Source organism: Mesoplodon densirostris, chromosome 9 (genome assembly GCF_025265405.1).
Source record: "Mesoplodon densirostris isolate mMesDen1 chromosome 9, mMesDen1 primary haplotype, whole genome shotgun sequence".
In the NCBI taxonomy this organism is placed as follows: Eukaryota; Metazoa; Chordata; class Mammalia; order Artiodactyla; family Ziphiidae; genus Mesoplodon; species Mesoplodon densirostris.
This window is the reverse complement of record NC_082669.1, coordinates 72,322,540-72,342,612: the sequence shown is the minus strand read 5'-3', so window position 1 is coordinate 72,342,612 and position 20,073 is coordinate 72,322,540. Positions and strand designations below refer to the sequence as shown.

Here is a 20,073-nt window from a genome sequence, read left to right as displayed (position 1 = left end):
TTATTCTCCGCAACCCTGAGGGCTTCTATCCTCATTTAGTAGGTTAGAAACCTGGGACTCAGCCAGACAAGTACAACCTGCAGGGGCCGCCCCTTGGACCTGGCAGAGCTGGGTCTCAGCAGCCAGGCCTGCTGGTTCCAAACCCCGGGCCTGTGGCCACCGAGCAATGACCGCACTTCTGGGGCCCTCGGGTGACAAGTGCCCCCACTCCGTGTCTGTGGTGTGAGTTTGCATCCAGCCAAGGCTAAGCAGGAGTCCTGCGCAAACTCCATTATAGCAGGTATGGCCGCTGCAGTTTAGCTCCCCTGCCTCTGGCTCAAACCAAATGACCTTCGCAAAGGCTGTTTAACTGGATTTCTTTCCCTCTCTCCTTACTTAAGAAGCCCTTTGCTTCCCACAGTTTTGCTGCAAAAATCTGGCTCAAAGGACTTGGGGCATCTGGCTGGTGAATGCAGGTAGAGCTTTTAACTTTAGATGAAGCACCAAAAAAGGTCAGCTCAGCTGGGGAACACCCCTTCCTACCCGCCACGACTTTTCATTCTAACTCGGCTGCTTTCGGCCAAGGCTCAGCCGGCACAGGTTCCGGGCCTCCGGGCACTGCTCACCCTCCCCCTGAAGAGACACCCCCTGGGAGTGGGCATGGCTGATGCCCAGGTACCTGCAGAGCCCCCAAAAAGGGGCTTCCTTCCCGTGCTCACGACCAGTGATGCTCCTTGGAGCCAGGTGGCCCCAAAGGTGGCCTTTGATCGACAACGGGCCCCTTTGACTGCCCATCCGGCCCTGGGCCCAACAAGCCACCGGGTTCCCACTGGCGGTGACGGTGGTCCACACGTTCACTGTCAGTGTTAACACTCTCACACGTCAGTGTCGGCAGCACAGCGTTGACATGTGTGCATGGGCTTTGGACTGAGTGTGGATCCCGTCTATTTACTTACTGTTTGTGTGACCTTCAGGAGGTGAAGCTCTCTAAGCCTCAGTTTCTTCGGCTGGGAAATGGACATTACAATCCTGGTCTCACGGGGACCTAAGCGAGAACCCAACCTGGGAAAGGAAAAGGGTGCCTGGTGGCAGTTAACCCACGCTTCCAGCCTCCCCCCCCCAACACCCCTCACAAAGAAGGACCCTCCTTCCCTTGACACTCCGGGGCTTAGCTTCCTGAGGATCCAGAATCAACAGTTATTCCTCGGGATCAGCAGCGGGGGTCTCTGGGTAGAGAATGACCAGGCTGGGGAACTGGAGTGGGTGGGGAAGGAGGAAAGGAGATCGTTCTGATGGAATGCTTGTCCAGCACAAGGGAACCCACAGTGTCTGGAGGCACGAATGGTCCTTCAAGGTAACAGACGGTCTGTCAGAGGGCTCAAGAGGATGAAGCACGGGGTGGGAGGGAGGAGACAATCTAAAGATTTTACAGAGGTCTCGGGGGGTCAGTGAGGGCGTGACGGGTGCGTCTGCATGACCTCAAGGCGGGGATGTAAAAGGAGCTCCCGGGGTTCATCGTGTTCAGGGCCCTGCAGGCCACAGCCCCCCCAGCGGCGTCAGAAGGGGGCACAAAACACACACAGCAGGGGACCCACCCCCAGGCTCTCGCTGAGGCCAGGCACGTTCATCTCTGTTTATTTTTTCAAAACAAAACTAAAAATCATCACTCAAAACATTTGAGGAGAGTGCTCAAGTTAAAAGCTTTATGGAATTTGCAGCCAGCACATCGCAGACTGGTGGTCAGAAACGGGAGCTCCCGGCGTCACCCGGGCAGGTCCCGCTCTGCCTTCAGCCTCCACTGCTGTTCCCTTCGAGCTGAGGTCCAGGCAGCGGGGTGGCCAGCCCAGGGCAGCGGCTGAGGTTGGCAGCACCCACAGATCAGAGGCTTTCCAGTTCTCCACGGGCTTCTGATTTGACCATCCAGCACCTTGAGGGCCCGACGTGCTCCCTCCCCAACGAGAGTCCAAAAGCATCTGCAAGGCAGGCAGGCGGGTCAAGGCCCGGGCGCTGGCGCTGTCAGAACGCGGACGAAAGGGCAGGCAGTTCGGGATCTGCATCTTCACCAGGAAGGGCGAACTCGTCGCCTCCAGGGTCAGCGGGTGGGAAACTGATTTGCTGTCATCACCGCTCGTGCTTAATATTGGCTTCACTTCGCTCCAGGGTGACCCCGTTGCCATTCCGAGGGCCCTCCTTCCTGTTCCAGTCCTTTTCCGTGTAAAACTCGGCGAGCACGGGGCAGTGTTCAGAAGCCACTCCGCCCCAGGACCAGTTATCTGGAATCCAAGGGTTCGTGAGGCCTTCTCTCAGTACAGCCCAGTGGCCTGGAGGCAGAGGGAAGACAGACCCAGAAATCAGGATGGGGGACAGGGTGGAGGTCACAGGCTGGCGGTTGGAGGCCAATGCTGTATGTCTGCAAGCCTGAAAAGACCCCTCAAGTCAGCCGGCTTGTCTGTGCAAATGAGCTGTTTCAGCCCATTGGATGTGCCAGACAAGTGAGGGTTTACCGTGTAGGCCCTGAAACTACCCCGGGTCCAGGCCTCCTGCCCAGTCACACACCCGTCGGCCTACGTGTGGTGGCCCCCGCCTCCCTATGCACCACTTCTAATCTGACCAGCAAGGCTAAGTGTTTGACACAGAGACACATGCCCTGCAAAGATGTCTAAAGCGAAGTGAAGGTCCTATTTCACAAAGCAAAGACACTGGGGCAGGGGGGCATGGGCGTGGGGAGGAAGTTCTACAAAAAGAACAAAGAAGAGAAAGTTACAGAAGTTTATGAGAAAGTAAAGGTATCTTTAAAGTCAAGATTTAGAAATATATGAAGCAGGAGGTACGTTTAATAAATAATGAGGGCTTCCCTGGTGGCGCAGTGGTTGAGAGTCCGCCTGCCGATGCAGGGGACACGGGTTCTTGCCCCGGTCTGGGAAGATCCCACATGCCGTGGAGCGGCTGGGCCCGTGAGCCATGGCTGCTGAGCCTGCGCGTCCAGAGCCTGTGCTCCGCAACGGGAGAGGCCACAACAGTGAGAGGCCCGCGTACCGCAACAACAACAACAACAACAACAACAACAATGAAATAGTCACAAAAGCAAGGACAGAGCAATTAGAAGCACTGGCACGGCCCTCAGTGACAACCGTCGCAGATAATTAAGTGCACCCAGGCCTGGGCTCTGGTGTGAGCTGTGCCTGCCCAGGTGACAGTTCCACGATGGTGGCAACTCCTCCCTGCACCTCGGTTCCTACAACTTAAGAGCAGGGGGTAGATGAGACGATCTCTACCTTCCTCCCGGCCCCCGCTCTCGGGCGCTCCAGCTTCCTTGGTGACCGCACTGCCCTCCCACCGGGCCCCACGGCAGCCCCACTGGCCTTGGTCTGGCCAGCAGTGCGCTTCTGCAAATTGCACCTTGCCTAGTTTGATGGCCGTCACTCCCTCTGAGACCCACTTTCTTCGTCCTTTGGGTTCTCCCATGACACAGTCCAACAGGAAATTCTAGTCCTGAGGATCTAAGTCTTGGCTGCACGTTGGGGTCTCACAGTGGGACCTCAGCGTTGGTATCTAAAAACTTTTTTAATGTCTCACTGAAGTATGATCTGCATCCATTGGTGCTTAGTAAAGCTTCCAGGTAGAACTGAGAACAACCGTTCTTGTCCTTCACCAAAAGACCTGCTGCTTCCATACTTCTGTTTATGACTGTTTCATGACCCAGAGTCTGTTCAGCAAGTGACTGGTTTGGGGGGAGTGCTTTTCAGTGCTGAGATTACCCACCACACCCTGGTCCTGGTGGAGTCCTGTCTAAAGAACTTTTCCACCCTATCGTGATGCCAGGTGACATGTCAGCTCACCTCCAACTGCTGCTCCTCAGGCCACAACACAGCGCCTGAATGTGACAGGGCTTGAGGAGTGTTTGCTGAAGGGCTAAGTGTCCTTAAAATTAGCCTAAGGTATCAGCTCATCTTGGAATTGGGGGATGCTGCCAGTCTGGAACCAGGTTTGCCTAAGACACACATTTGCTTTGGCCCTACTGCCGATCAGTGAATGCCTTTTATTGTTTTTCACACCCCCTTCACTCTTAAAAGTGGCTCTGTTTGAATGATAATTATACAGCCCCCTAAGCAATAACCTGATACATGCCCACAGAGGAGGGAAGGTCACTCCTGACTCTTCCTGAAACCAGACAATCCAGAACTATCAGCTCAGACAGGTGATCCTTACCTGTTTCTGAACAGCACTTGTGCCTTACCTGTGAAAACCTTCTTTAAGCTTTTACTGATCCAGATGTTGTCCAGAGTCTTCGAGCCTTGAGGATTCTTGGTGCTGATGTTGGTAAAGGTGTGTGCGGGGACCAGGTGGTGGAATTTTTCTTTCCTCAAGATATCATAGTCACTGCTGTCTGGCCCCTGGCCGAAATCTCCTAAAACTATCACCTCTTTTTCGCCTGGAAGTGGAAGAAAGAAATTCAGGAATGTAAGAGGCGGTGGGAAGTCAACACAACACTGACCACAACTCATTTAAGTAGGACCATGACTCTCTGAATTGACTCTCCAGGGTTAGGACTGTGGCATGGTTCTTATTCTCCCAATTTTTCCAAATTCCTTGTCCAACAACCCCCCCCCAAACTTTAGGAGTAGGTTAGTGACACATTTGGAAATGGGGGGCAATGTGATAAGAGAGATCACCTCTGTTCCGGATCATGGGTTCCAAATCTTATAGCACAAAAAGCCCTGAGGGTCTTGCCCAGATATTTAACAAAAGCTCAACATTTATTGAGCACAGAGGGAAGACCAAGTGAAGACACAGGGAGAGGACGGCCATCTACAAGCCAAGGAGAAGCCTCAGGAGAAACCAACCCTGCCAACACCTTGATCATGGACTTTCCAGCCTCTATAACTGTGAGAAAATAAATGTCTGTTGTTTAAGCCACCCAGCCTGTGGTATTTTGTTAGGGCAGCCCTAGCAAACTAATACAGGGCCAAAGTGGAAAGCTTTTCTCTTTCAGTATTTTCAACTTTTCTCTCATAGTTTGATTTACTAGAGTAAGTGGGATAGTTATGAAGTATTTTCCAAAGTGAGGAGACACTCAGAAAGGACAGTGGGCCCCAGCTAGGCTCCCTGGGATTCCCATCCACTGCCTGACTGTCACTTCCTGTCTCGAGATTCCCTTCCGGGGAGCCACGTTATCATAGGGAGTGGCGTTTCTGTTGCACCCTGTAAGGAAAGCTTTAAGCAAAGCAATTAATAAACTAGGGCCAAATGCATCCGAGACACTCAGCAAAATCTTCCTGGGCACGCATTATGTTGCAATAATAACGGCTAAAGAAATCTAAAGTGAAACAACACAAGCCACCAACAGAGGGCACTCGCGCACCGCACATGACGCCCTCCTCCAGGGGGCGTGGCGGACAGCAGAGGACGGGAGCAAGGCCTTCCTGCTGCCATTGTGTGACCAACGGAGAGGTAACTGTACCCCTCAAGCTAGATCGTAACAACCTTGGCACCCAAAGCAGGGCGAGCCCAACCAAGCTGTCTTGAGAAATCAGTGCCAACTTCCAACAGGAAAGCCAACTTGAGAATAATACAAGTAACAACTCATACGTGGCCAGTGTTAATGACCCTCCACTGAGCCCTCACCGTGTGCCGGGCCCTCTTGCAGGTAAGAAGCTGAGGCTCTGAGAGGTGGAAGGGCTTGCCCAAAGTCACCGAGCTAGCCCTCAAATCCAGGGCTCTTTACAAAGAGCTGGGATGGAAAAGCCCCACATATCTGGAACAGAGCCTGCTGCCTGGCGGACGAGCAATCAACACGCAGGAGAGAAATGGTGAACGAAGCACGAAGAAAACCGCAGAATTAAGGTGCAGTGTATTTTTGAAAAGCAACGAAGAGAAAGATGCTACCTTTATTGAATATCAAGGAAAACTGAAGTTAGGAAAGGCTGAGGCAGAAAATTCCCCCATATAATGAGAGAGGTTTTCATTGGGATGCAGACCTGAAAAATTCAGGCCAAAAAAAGACAATTCTGAAACCAGGAGAGATGCTGGTGTCCTGGGTCAATAAACCCAGCTCTGTGTAACTTCAAGAATGAAAATAACGGCTCTTTTTGAACTGGCAGTTTCTTACAACTCACCTTCTTTTGGTTAAAGCGGTTTGGTAATGACATCGAGACAGTCCTTGCCTCTAAGGATTCACAGATGTGCAGGCGCCTGATCTCTCCCAAGGAGCTGTGCGCCAGGGTGGGCTCTTGAGTCATTCTCTTAGTTTCCAGGAGTGAAGGGAGAATGCCTGGGGCTGACTTCCTCAGAGACCCTAGATTTACAAAATGCCAGCGACAAGAGCAGGAGCCAGTCCCCAGTGGAAGAAGGTCTTACCCAGATGTCAAGCAGGACTTTGCCCTGTTTCACTCGTGCTGAGTTCACAGAACAGGCCCCGTGGGGTCTGAAAGAAGAAAATTCCATCCGAGGATGGGCACTCCACCCCCAGCCCCTGCTGACTTCAACCTGAGTGCACATTCCAGACAAAGGCAGAAAGGCCCAGAGTTTGCTAATCAAATCGGCTCTGCTTACTCTGATAGAAAGAAGCCTGTGGAATAAAGGCTTAGTCTCTGTTTTAGCTGAGCCACCTCTGCTCGTCGATTTACCCTTGTTGCCCCTTGGGCAGGCTGCAGCACTTCCTGAATCCTTGGCTCTGCCATGTTAACAGCAAACTGGATGTTAGCTACAAGCAGGGGGACACGGGGACATGAGTCACTGTCCTTACATGGGCATGTCAAGGCCTAGCCAGGCTGTGGGTCAACAGTCCCCTGGCAACTTGGAACAATACCCTGCCCAGGTTTTCTGACAAAAACCTGATCCCTGCCCGGATATCAGAAAAAACAGTGAGGGCCTAAGGTTATCAGAGAAGTTAGGAACTGGCATCTTTCCTTTCTGCTTCCGTGTAAAGAAAAGGAAAAGCTTGAGATCAAGAACAATAGAAATGTCCACAGATTTAAAAGCTATCAAGTCATCCTTTTTAATAGGTTAGAAAGTAGCTGTAGGTGAACAATTTCCCACATAGTTGCTCCTTGGATGAAGTATCTCAACTTAAACATCTTTCTGACTTTTTTTTAGCCCAAAGACTCATAATTTGAGGAGAACGCTGGTCACAGCACATCCTGGTTCGAGATGTAAGCTGCCTATCAGTGTTCGTAAGAGCATTATTTACAACAGCCCAAAGATGGAAGGAGCCCAAGTGTCCACTGACCCACGAATGGAATAGTCTTTGGTCCTAAAAAGAATTCTGACATATACTACAAGCCATGAAGACATAATGTCAGTGAAATAAACCAGCCATAAAAGGACAAATATTGTAAGAGTCCACTGACATGAGATACCTAGAGCAGTCAGGTTCATAGAAAACAGAAGGTAAAAAGGTGGCTGTCAGGGTCTGGGAGGAAAGGGAGAATGGGGAGTTCATGTTTAATGGGTACAGAGTTTCAGTTTGGGAAGATAAAAAAGTTCTACGGATGGATGGTGGTGATGGTTATAAAACAACGTCAAGGTACTTAACACCACTGACTCGTACACTTAAAAACGGTGAAGATGGTAAATTTCATGTTACGTATATTTTACCATGATACAAATCTTTTCAAACTGTAAATGTGTAGCTTGACTGAGTTATTTTTGTAGCCAAATCTTCAAAAATCACCTTTTGGGGGGCGCCGGTTCAACAAGGAAAAATAAGGCTTAGCGAGCGAGGGACTGTTGGTCAAGACTCTAGAATATGGGAGAGAACTGCTGGCCTCCGGCTATGAACCCTCACCTGGAGAAACTCAGGGCTCTGAAAAGCCAAGCCCAGCGGAGCACATCCCAGTCTTTACAGCCGTGGCAACTTTTCCTTCTGGTAAACCACGCACAGAAAACCTTCTGTGTTACTGGGGCCAGGAGCCTGGAAAGCAGAGTGCCCCACCTTTCTTCTGAAGTTCTGTTCTTTTCAATGTTCTCTTAATCCCTCTGGCATTTTTGTGAGTCAACTCATGTCCGCTGAGCCCCTGCTATGTGCAGGGTCCTCCCTCAGACAGCTACCACGCCCCTGGGCGCCCTGTGAGGTTAGCACTGTCAACCCCCATCAGATGGGGCTTGAAGGGTGGTGACTTGCCAGATGTCCTACAGCTGTCCTACAGCTGAAAGAGCTAAGATTAAAATCCAGCTTTTCTGTCGGCTTCAGGGCTCCTTTAACAAGGTCGGCATCCCACCAGGGAGAAAAATTCAACTGACGGCTCGTCAGGACTTTCCCACTCCCCTTGTCACCAGCTGTCTTTCACAAGAAGAGCAGGTTCAGATCTGCAGGCAGGACCACCACCGGGGCACACCCGGGGCAGCGGAGCCCACGATGGGTGTCACGGGGGAGGGTATCATCACTTAGTTTTTTCCCCCCTAATCCTTTCCATCAAAGAGAGGCTGAAGAGCCACAAAACCAATACCGTGGAACCCGCACGCTAGACCCACAGAGACAAAGCTGTCAGCATGCACGGATGGGGCAGCCGGGCTCCCCAGGATGCAGGCGGTGTGGTGGTTTCCCATGCATTACTCAGTATGCATCGCCGCCCACGGGACGGCCAGCCTAAGGGAGGGGAGAGATGCTCCGAAGAGGTGACCCCCGCCTGCTCTACAGAAGTGGGGGCTGCCGGCCCAGCCGCAGAGAAAGACAGTTTCCTACCTTTCAGGGTTTCCTGCAAGGTCTGGACGAAGCTAGCCCAGCAGTGGCTGTCACTGTGACTCTTGCTTGGGTTCTCACCCCCTGGGAGGGTCAGGGCTGCCAGGTGAAGGTTCACCAGGGTCAAGTCATGACTTCCCACCTGGGCAACGGGAAACAAAGCATCAGGGCCAGGCAGAGATGTTCTAACTGCCTGTACCCGTTACCTCCGCCACATGAATAGCTTCCTACACAACACCGACAGTGGGAAACGCACACAAGGCCAGCTCCCCCTGGACAGAAGGCAAGGCGGCCACCGGAAGAGTCTTCTGAGGCCCCTGCAGGACCGAGACCTGTCTTGTCCTACCAGTGTACCCTTTACATTTCACCCCCTACTCCTCCTTAGGGCCTGGAAAATTGGGCACATCTAGAAATGTCAAATTTTTGTAGCTTTATTCCTTCTGAGCAGCTATGAGAGAGGAAGAGGCGGCTCTAGCAGCTGGTTAGCAGCTTCGTTAACAAAGACCTGGGGCTCATCCCCACGGGGCCAGCCCGCCACCCCCTGCCAGGACCCGCTGCCGGGCCCTACCGCCTTCCCCCCTCTCCCCCTCCCCTATGTGTTCTCTTCCCTCCAGAGACCCCTGCACCCTGAGGCTTACTTTCACCTGATTTCAAACATGTGAAGAACGAAAGCTGCCCGAACCCTGGCGGCACACAGGCTATGCCCATCCTGGGTCCCCAGGGCAGGTGAGGAAGCGCAAAGTCGGGGTCGGTCTCCCAAGCACCGCAGCACTGCTCAGCTGCTCTGGGTTTGGCAACCCGGCCCTTCTGTTTGTCATGGCAACAAACACCAAACCCTACCAGGAAGTGGAGGTGCAGAGGGAGCCCCCGGGAAGTGGAGGCTACCAGTTTCGTTTTACAGATGTGACCCCAGTTTGCCATCGCCAGTGCCCAGCCGGGAGAGCTCCCTCTGCAGCTGTGGCTCTGACCCCCGGGGGAACCACCGTAAGGCCGTGGGTGGGGAAAACCTGCCTGGAGAGAGAAGCCACATCTCTGTCCCTACAACTTGCCGGGCCTAGGATGAGACACAAAGTAGAGGAGGCTACGTGCCTGTCTAGGGGATTGCTTCATTTAGAGGATCTGGGCCAGTAGTTCATGATCTGAAAGCATTTCTCATTGGCCGTTAAAAACAGCCTGCCCCCTAGAGACACTGGCTGGTTCTGCCTGTTGCCTTGCTTGGCCAAAGCCAGTACAGTCACTTTACATAGAAAAGGGACCCATGGAAGAGGTGATACCTAGCTGATTTATGTATGCATCAGTACCATAAGCACAACCCGCAGACACCCCTGGGCATGTGTGTGCACACGGAACGCCAGCATCTCTGCAACCGCGCGTGCGAGGCGGGATGAGCTTGTGCTAGACCTCAACCAGAGTCACCACAGCCCCCAGCATATGGGCTGCCCCAGCCCCGGGCCGCCAGGGAGAGACTGTGCTGAGGTCTGTGGCAACTCCCAGGCTCCAGAACTGCTCTGGAGCCTACAGAAAGGGGGTGTCCCAGACACCCTGCAGGCGGCTTGCTGGGGACCACCCTTGCCTGACCCTGTCACTTCACGGGGTTAAGGCCAACTGCTGACTTGGTGATCTGCTTTGGCTGCTGCCTTCTCCTCCTTCCTGCTGCCCAGCTTCTGACTGTTTGCTGTGCCTTAATACTTCCCAGAGGCGTCCAGGGCAATCGAAGAGGCAGCTCAGACCAGTCTGCTTGCTGCTCCCGGCTCTGGTGAGACAAGGCTCATCTGGAGGTGTCAGTTACAGGGCTGCCCTCACCCCACCGCCCAGAAGCTCCTTCCAAACCCAAATGACCTCTCGAGGGTCCCCCCTCTCCCTGGTAAGAGAAGGGGGGTCCTCAGAGCAGTTCTGCTGCCCTCTAATCCAGCAATTCCCAAAGGCCCAGCATCCTCAACCAGCGCAGGGAGAACAGAAGAAGCACTGGAGGTGCTTTTGAAAACCGGACATTCTGTGTGTCTGGGGCAGGGTCCAGGAAACCCTGATTTTAAGAAAATCTCTCCAGGTGATTCTGCTGTTTATCAGGTTTGAAAGGCAACCACCTGATCGCCTTCCTGCCCAGATGTCAAAGTTACCAGAGCTATAGTCCCCCCAAATCCCTTTCATTCCTGCTCTGGACAAGTTCCCAGCCAAGGGAACCCCAAGAGTGCATGCTGACCCAGCCCTGAGAGAGAAGAAAACCAAAGCAAAAAGATGAGCTTCTCTGGCTCACAGTTCAAAAGGGGACTTTTTTCCCTTTTTAGAAGGGGTGGCCCCTTCACGGCAACATGAGCAAGCGGTACCTTGAACCTCACGAGGTACGGGCTGGGGCCTGTGGGCTTCCCGTGCCCGTTGCCAGGCGAGCTCTCCTGCCAGGTGGCATCTCTCAGTTCCACCCCAGCCGCGGTGTCCCACAGGAACCCTGCAAACCCAGTGCCCTGTGGGAGAAGACGAGGCGTTAGTGTGCGGAGGGGTCTGTCTGGTGGCGGGGCTCAGCCCCGAGCTGGGGAAGCGGCAGGTGAGGCCAGGAGGAGACGAGGGGGGAAGCAGCAGGCTCTACACCGGGTCCTGGGGTTACCTGCCCAAGGCCTGTTTCTGAGACAAAAGCACATCCAAAAGCCACGGCATGTTCCTCCCTGTCCCCCCACCAAATTTCCCAGACTGGCAATTTCAGAGAGTTTCACATACAGCTGGGGTGCCTGGGCTCTACTTTTGGGGGGATTGGGGGCAGCCCAGACTAGGCATGGAGTTACCTTTTTTGTTTTTTGTTTTTGTTTTTGTTTTTGTGGTACGCGGGCCTCTCACTGTTGTGGCCTCTCCCGCTGTGGAGCACAGGCTCCGGACGCACAGGCTCAATGGCCATGGCTCACGGGCCCAGCCGCTCCGCGGCATGTGGGATCTTCCCGGACCGGGGCACGAACCCATGTCCCCTGCATCGGCAGGCGGACTCTCAACCACTGCGCCACCAGGGAAGCCCTGGAGTTACCTTTTTAATCATCGCCTCCCATGAGGTAGCCACTCACACGCTCATCTGTCAGATGAAGACTCAGCTGCTCAGAAAGGTTAAGTAACTCCCCCGAACCCCCACAGCTGGTAAATGGCAATGCTGAGGGTCAAATATAAGACTCCAAGGGGTGGTTTTGCTTACTGATTAGTTGCTGCTGATAACAACTGGAGCCTGGCACCTAGCAGAAGCTCAATAAATATTTGCTGGCTGAAGAGAGGTCAGGGCTACCAGTCCCAGTGGTTTAGAACTGGTCAAAGGCCCTCCTCAGGCTTGCGGGGCTGCACACAGGGGTCTGAAGGCCCGGTGCAGGGCACTGGGAAGGCCGGTGAGTGGGGCAGATGGATGGGGGTGGTGTCGGCAGGGTCAAGGGCTTGGGGCTAAACAAACCCCCGCACCTCTGGCCATCAGAGGGGCCGCTCTGAACCTGCCTGCTTCGTGCTGCTGTCCCAGGTGGCTTGTGGAAAGAGAAAAGATCCCCCTGCCCCGATCCCAGCTGCTGGAGGCTCTGCTGCCCACGTGGGATCAGCAGCGTCATCTGAGGGGCCAGCGATGCTCTTGCAAAAGGAGAAGTGACTTTGCACATCCTGAGTGGCCTCTGCTGAGTCCCCAAGTTCAGCTCAGGTCCCAGCCACACGTGTGCTGAAGAGGGGGGAAGGAAGGAACAGTGTCCTGCGTGCCGTGCATGTTTCTATTTTTAAATGATTGACTTGCCCACCCACTGGAACGAGTGCTAGTTTAAGAGTGAGAAGACCTGGGTCTCATCCCCTCGAGTCACTTAGCCCTGGGACCTCGGGGGAGCCACTCTGTTTTTCTAAACCTGTTTCCTCAGGCGTAAAGTGAGGGAAATGTATTTGCCCTGTCGGCTTCAGGGGGCTGTCCCCCCATTTACTGTTTCCCAAGCAGTGGCGCCAGAGTAACCCCCCTAAAGTACTGCTCAGGTCCCCTTCTGCTTAAAATCCTTCAGTGGCTCCGCTGCCCACTGCCCTCTGAGCCCTCCGGGTGGGCACCTCCTTGCTCAGTGCTGCCTTTCATGCCTGTTCACCTATGTTCCCAGCAAGACTGGGCCTTTCTGGCCTCACAAGGCTGTGCATGCTGCTCTTTCCACTGCTGGTTCCTTATACCCTCGGCAACAACTGGCTAGACTGGACCAGCTGCAGCCTGCGATGGGTACCAGCTCCCAGTACACCTGCCTGCCACCTCATGTGTACCCTGCCAGGCACTGGCTTATGTCTGTTAACCAAGCATTCAGTGCACATTATCTTTTAAAATCCTAGAGCCACCCTGTGAGTTGAGGAAGGGGCTGCTGCTCCCATTTTACAGATGAAGGAATTGAGGCTGAGAGATCTGAGTGGTAGCCACACGCTGTTCTCCAATGGCCTTGCCACCTGACCTGGAGGTTACCTGGCCTGTCCCTCCAACAGGCTCCATCAGGCTCAGCCAAGCCCCTGGGCAGGGCTGGGTCACTGGGTCTATTTTTCTCACCGTGAATATCTGGCATATAACATAGTGCCTGGCACATAGTAACCTTTTTAACGATTTGCTAAACAGATGAAAAAAGAGTGTTAAATGGACTGTAAGAGCCCTGTGAACCTACATATTTGTGTAAAGTGCTATTTAAAAAAAAGCAGGCTTCCCTGGTGGCGCAGTGGTTCAGAGTCTGCCTGCCGATGCAGGGGACACGGGTTCGTGCCCCGGTCCGGGAAGGTCCCACATGCCACGGAGCGGCTGGGCCCGTGAGCCATGGTCGCTGAGCCTATGCGTCCGGAGCCTGTGCTCTGCAATGGGAGAGGCCACAACAGTGAGAGGCCCGCGTACCGCAAAAAAAAAAAAAAAAAAAAAAAAAAAAAAAAAAAAAAAAGCAAGGTGGTATTAGAACTATTTCTACGTGGACTGAGAAGGGACGGCTATGAGCTGGAGTGGTAAAGACCAGATACCTTCCAATTTGGCTGTATTTCCAGCCTCCTTGTGAATGTACACTGGCTTTTAAATGCAGTAACCACTTACACCCCAAAACCCAGAGAAGTAAGATTTACATCACACTTTAAAGTAGTAGCTAAAAAGAGAGCTTATTGCCAAGAAGTGACTGGATAGTTTTAATCCAGTAAACATTTATAATTTAAAAGCCCCAAATCTCAAATATCACTCAGATGAGAACAATTTATGTGGGTTTATAAGCATATTAGGTATCCTAGAGATAAAAAATATAACATCTGCATTTATGGGAAAATTATGTAATGATATAATCCACTCATAATTAAGTATCAGGAGTCTTTTTTAGAAAAATCTAAAACTCCACTGATATTGAATATTTCCAGCGAGTAAAAAACTGGTCTTGAATATCATAGGTGGGCGTGAAAATGTATACATACAGAGATTGACCCAAACCCATATGGGCAATACTAATGACAGAAAATTCAGAATTAAAATCTGCTGAAATCTTCCACAGAGCATTTCCATACGCACAATTCCTACCACTGAAAGCAAACACCTCACGTATGAATTAAGTGAATCTGAAGTTTTCAGTCAGTGAACAATGGACTCTCCACAAACTTGGCAGAAGCTAGAACTGTGGAGAAGGGATTAGGAGCACAAAGGACTGAAATGCCCCATTTGCTGCCTTGGCTCCAGACAGGATTTCTCCTTTCCTCCCAACACCCAAACTCCCATTTCCGAATGGGCGGCAGTCCGTTCCTGATCCAAACAGGAAAGGAGAACCAGGGCATTTTGAAACAAACGGCCAAGAGCTAACAACTGGGCAGAAATACAAAATGACATCAACGGTGTTGGCAAAGGAAAATAATTTTAAATGTCTGTGATCAGGGGAAAAGAAAATGGAAAACCCCAGTTCTGCAGATGAGGGTGTACCTTCTGGAGCTGAGTCGTGGGCTTCTCCGAAACAACGGCCTTCCAGCATCCTCGGGGCCCCTTCCACTTGCGGATGTTGGGCAGGATTGGCTGGTTTAGCTCCGTACAGAACTGTAAAGACAGAGCACAGGTCAGTATGTGTTCCCGCCTAAAGCCGTTCCCGCTGCGGGCGGCCGGAGGAGCCAGAAAATGTGTGATCCTGACTCATCCGCCTGATTCAGACACTTGTCAGACTTCATCCCTGTGTTCTCAGAAACCAGGGTTTGCGAAGACCTGGATGGCAAAACAAGTGCCACAAATTAAAAAGCAAACTGTCTACCCGTGAAATACATCATTATCACTGGGGGACTCTTAGCTCCCAGCAATTGATTCTCTTTGTAGCATTTAACCACAAATAGTTCAAAACAAGTTGTCAGAATCCTTTTAATCCCTGTAAAACCAGTGGTTAAGGTCCCAGGAGGGTCTAGATAGGTATCAAATGAAGAGGAAAAAAGATGAATACGTGGTGTCTTGTCTTCCCACCGCTTATATTAGAGGCGCAAAAACTGACCCCCAGAATGTAGTCAATAGTGAAATAACTTTGTATGGTGACAAATGGTAACTAGACTTAATGTAGTGGTTGTTTCATAAGGTATAAAAATGTCAAATCACTATGTTGTATATCTGAGACTAATACAATATTGTAAGTCAATTATACTTCAATTAAAAAAACACCAACTGACCCCCCTCCCACCTTCACCGTGCACCACTATATTGTTCACCTTGGTTTTCCTCTGAGAAGAGGAAACCATTCCCTCCTGTCGTGGATGGTTACTACGCCCCACGTGTGTTTGTAGGGTGAGCTTCTTTTTGTTTATGTGTGTTCCACCAGTATAGTACCGTAAGGCGACTTTATCATCAAGGCAAAATACAATTGCACAAAGTAAAATGAGGAGTTGAAAAACTACGGGCTTCAGAGTATGTGGACCGGTTCCTCTAACTCATGACTCAAACACAACCCCATCTCTTAGGGCTGGTTCTTTTGAGGCGACCCCAGAATTTGTCAGATTTGGGCTCATCTCATTTGAGATTCTCTGACAGCTGGTACTGCCCCTTCCCGGTGACACCCTCCTGTCCCTCTGCTTCATGACCTTGGACCACCCCACTCATCTCTTTCTCTGCCCGCCCTACAAGCCAATCTCTTGGCTCCCTTCTGGAGGCATCACTGCTATCTCTTTAATCAGCTGCCCTGGACTAATCTCACTCAGCCCCACAGCTTCAGCTTATCCCTCTATCCCAAAGGCCCCCAAATCTGTACCTGCAGCTCAGATTCCTCTCTTGAGTTTTGAATTGTATTTCAACTTCCTTTTTAACACTCCCATCTGAAGGTTTCCATAGAAGCACACACCCAGCAGGTCCCAAAGGCACATGCCGTTCCCCTCCCCCCCATGCCCATCTCAGTTCCTGGCATTTGCATCCTTCCAGCTGCTCTCTTCCCTCACCTCCCACATGCCAGCGCTTACCAGGCCCCACCCTGCGTCACGTGTGTCTGGAGTGCCCTCTTTCTGTTCTCCAGCACCACTGTTGTGGCCCGTTTTCAGAACCCCTCTTCTCGCACCCGGGTCACTGGCACAGCTTGTAGAGGTCTCCCTGCCTCTCTGTCATTAGATCACCTACCATCCGTCCACTGGGTAACCTGTGATGGCTATGCTGATGCACCACCCCTGTGGTTCTCAAAGTGTTGTCTGGGGCCCAGGAACAACAGCATTACCTGGGAACTTGTTAGAAATTCTCTGGCCCCATCCTAGACCTACTGTATCGGAAACTCTAGGGTGAGGCCCGGTGACCTGTGTTTTAACAAGCCCTCCAGGTGATTCTGATGCCTGCGAAGGTCTGAGCACCACTGCAGCGGCCACATGCTCCCTAAGCATCTGCCCCAGATTTAGGTGGTGCTGTGGGCACACAGCCGTCAGCCGGCAGCCCCCTCTGGGAATGCCTCAGCTGCAGACAGCTGCACTCGTGCCCTTCCTGGGAGGCTCACATCCAATGGCTGAGAGATGCCAGGGTCTAAGGGTCTGTCCTTTGCTCTCCCATTGCTCACGCTGTAAGAGGGAAGACGAGGCATAAGCAAGTACTCAGCCAGTCATTGCCATGGTGACAAGCGCTATGGAGAAAATGAGACCAGGCAAGGATGGAGCCTGCTGGGAGGGCTTCTCTAGATGGTTAGTGTTCTAGGAGTCATGCTGCTTTTACAGTTATGTGTTTACGTGTCTACCTCTCCCCAGCAGTGGACACCATAAGGGCAGGGACTGTCCCCAAGTCACCTTTATAAAGCCCACCTGGCACAGAGCATGGCGCCCAGTGACGCTCTGCTGGTGAACCAGGAAACTCCAAGGAAGACCACAGTCCTCAAATCCGTGTATGATAAACAAAAGGAGGAATTTCTTCTTGAAGCTAATTATTTAAATAATTGCCTCAATTTTAACCTGACTTTGAGTTTGCCTGGGAAGTGTTCTCTCTGGGATTCGGTCATCAGTGACTTTTATCCATTCCTCTTTCAACACTGCCACTGACAGTGTTATTCCCGATGGGGGGCTTTTGCCTCGGATGAATCCCCATGGCCAGATGGTCCTGGCTGGTAGCCATCCTCGGGTAGGAAATGAAGCACTTGGGAAAATGCTGGTGGAATTTATCGACTCTAATTTTAGGGATCCAGCAGGAAATGTACTTCCAGAGGGTCCAATTTCCTGCCAGGGGATCATTTACGTGCTGAGCGCTCATTAGAGCCGAATCCAAGAATCATTAGAAAGGAGAGCAGCTCCCCGCTGCCCATCTGGTGCCTCACTGGTCTCCACGCAGGGGGTCCCGAACCTGGCTGCTCGCCTGAATCTCTGAGGATGCACCCTGGGAAGCTCTAGTTTTAAAAAGCCCCCGAGGTGATGAGCCAACCAGCTACCTTGGAGAGCCCGGGCTTCTGGGGTCAGGCTGTGCTGGGAAGAGTGATCTGCAGGCAGCCAGAAAGCTCATCTCTCCTGACCCTCACAGGACCTTCAGACACCTGAAGACAGGTGAATCTCCCATTCACGCCCCAAACGCCAGCCCAGCTTAAACATTCCCACTTGCTGGCAATGCCACTTTGAAGGGAGGGGTCAGAACCGTGAGGAGGTGGCACAGGCTGGCACCACTTTCCATGCACACCGCTCTCAAAGATGTGCCAGTTAGTCCAAGTGTGATCTTCAGTATCGCCTGGGAACCTAAAATGCTACTGAATTAGAGTCTCTGGGTGGCGCCTGGTGATCTGCATTTTAACAGCCCCTCCAGGTGACTCTGACTCAAGTTTAAAGTTGGTGTTATTAAATGAAGGAAAGACATTCTCCTCTTTGTTTTTATATTTAAAAGCCTTTCTGTCACAGGTAAACTCTGGGAGACAAGGAACCATGATTCATGAACCCTAAGGGCCGCCTGTACTTTGTACCTCTGAAGCCTTGCCTTTGATGACCTCTCTTGGCCCACAGAGTAGATGATTCCTCCCTCTGCCCTCTTCTTCAGTATTTCTTATGTTATTAGGGATGATAAATAATATAAGGGACCAGGGAGAACAGTGTTTATGGCCGAAAGCATTCTATGCTCCAATTTTCATGATCAGCATTAGGTAAGGGGTAGGTATTTTCTTCTATTTCTAGGACTGAAAAAAGAATTGCCAGCTCGTTAACTTAGCTGACTGCTTGCACTAACAGTTTGCAGCAAGCCTGAGGAGGGGGGCACCTTTAAATTCTTGCTACTCAGAGAGTGGTCCGTGGACCAGTAGCACCAACACGACCTGGGAGTCTGTTAGAAATGCAAGCTCTCAGGCCCATCTCACATCTAGCGCATTGGAATCTGCACTTTCACAGGATCCCACAGTGATTCACAAGCTCGGCAAGCTTTGAGCATCCTGCTCCAGAGCCCCTCCTCTTTTGTACACACCACCCCTATCATCCCCCCCCCCCGACAGTCTACATCCTACCAGTTATTCGGGAGTGAGGTGCAGCCCAGAAAGATTATGCCCAAATGTAAGTGAGTTTACATTCAAGATTGCACAGCTGACAGAGGTTGGGGGTGGGTGTGAACTGAGGTCTGTCTCCTGACTTGCCACCTCCTGGCCAGAACAGATGAACAGGCGGGGCCGGGCAGGCTGCAAGGGGTGTGGCCAACCGGCCTTTACCAATCCTTAGATCCTATCTCCCAAAAATTTCAAAGGAAAACAAAAGTATCCTCTGAGAGCCCTCAACCTGAACTCTGCCTTAAGGTGATTTTTGGTTTTGTTTTTGTTAAGAACGGCTGGTTCTCAACTTTTCTGCTTCGCCCACATACCAGAAGGGAGAAATAATACTCGTAAGTAAAAGTGGCTCACCAGGGCAGAAAGGGTGGAAATGGAGGGGGAAGGTGAGTGTGATTGTAAAAAAGCCTCCCAGGTAACTGTGATCTATGCAGCCCCAACAGGAGTCCTCCTACCTGCCACCGGTGTTTCTAAAGTCCCATTGTCTGCCTCCGTCAGAATTACTCCGGCTCTTATTTTAAACCGCAGATTTGCCCACCTTACTGAAATCGGTATCTCTGAGGTTAGAGCCAAGGTATGCACTTCTGACAAGTTCCCCAAGCAATTTTAAACCAAAGTTTTAGAAGCTTAGACAACTGTTGCTTTAGAACTCGGCCTTCGCATTTTTAACACCCGTGGTCGGAAAGACAGCTTTTATTGTTCAAAACAAATAAATACCATTTCAGCTCTCCCACCCTGCCCAGTGGAAGCATCTGACCGAGGCCCTTTGCAGATCACCCTGTAGGAAAACACACAGAGGGAGCCGGGCCACCGTACGGCAAAAAGCGTGCAACAGATATTTACTGAATGAATAAATCAAAGGCATGTCTCTGGGGGAATCCCACCTTATGGCTTCTCTCTCCCAGGATAAGTTACAAGAACCCCCATGGGCTGGACTTGTTTCTCGAGCTTCAGATCAAGTAGGGGTGATGTCACCATCCTTTAGCACCCGTCCCACAACCTGCTGGTCAGATGGCAGAACTTGATCAAGGCCAAATCCACCCCACCCTTCACCTTGGCAATAAGGCGCCTCAAGACAGACATTTAAACTCCAATCTCCAAGTTGTCCAAGGCACCGGCATTCAGGAACGTCAGGTCCTAAAAGCCAAGATTCCTTTGGCTACACTTAGGATGTGATGCACGTCGGGTCTGCCTGGACCACTGGACTCTGTTCATCTCTGCAGTGACAAAAGGTTCCAAGGCTTGACACGACTGATTTCTTCTTGGAGACCTTTGGACTTCGTTTCTTCCCTTCTACCCTTCCCCCTTCCTGAAATGAATACTCCTTAGTTCATCTGGTCCTGACTGGCAAATAACAGTAAGAAAGGTGTTCCAACCTCACTCAGTGGCCTGTCCAGGCACCGCCAAGCTCAGCGGTCCCTTCATCTTCCGCATCCAGTTAAGGTGAAAGGAAACCTGAGGCTCTGTGTGCTGGTTATAAAGACACGCTGCTAGTGCTGACTG

General features: G+C 51.7%; 1 protein-coding gene across 1 annotated transcript in view; it reads right to left on the bottom strand.

Annotated features, from left to right (window-relative positions):
* Positions 1-1,598: 1,598 nt before the first annotated feature.
* EEPD1 (endonuclease/exonuclease/phosphatase family domain containing 1) overlaps positions 1,599-20,073 on the bottom strand; it is a 117,571-nt gene continuing 99,096 nt past the window's right edge. The window contains exons 4-8 of the mRNA XM_060108320.1: positions 14,553-14,663; positions 10,984-11,118; positions 8,663-8,801; positions 4,217-4,411; positions 1,599-2,300 (exon numbers count right to left, since the gene is read on the bottom strand). Of these exons, the coding sequence (XP_059964303.1) occupies positions 2,101-2,300; positions 4,217-4,411; positions 8,663-8,801; positions 10,984-11,118; positions 14,553-14,663 (780 nt within the window). The 3' untranslated portion in view covers positions 1,599-2,100. The remainder of the gene's footprint in view (positions 2,301-4,216; positions 4,412-8,662; positions 8,802-10,983; positions 11,119-14,552; positions 14,664-20,073) is intronic.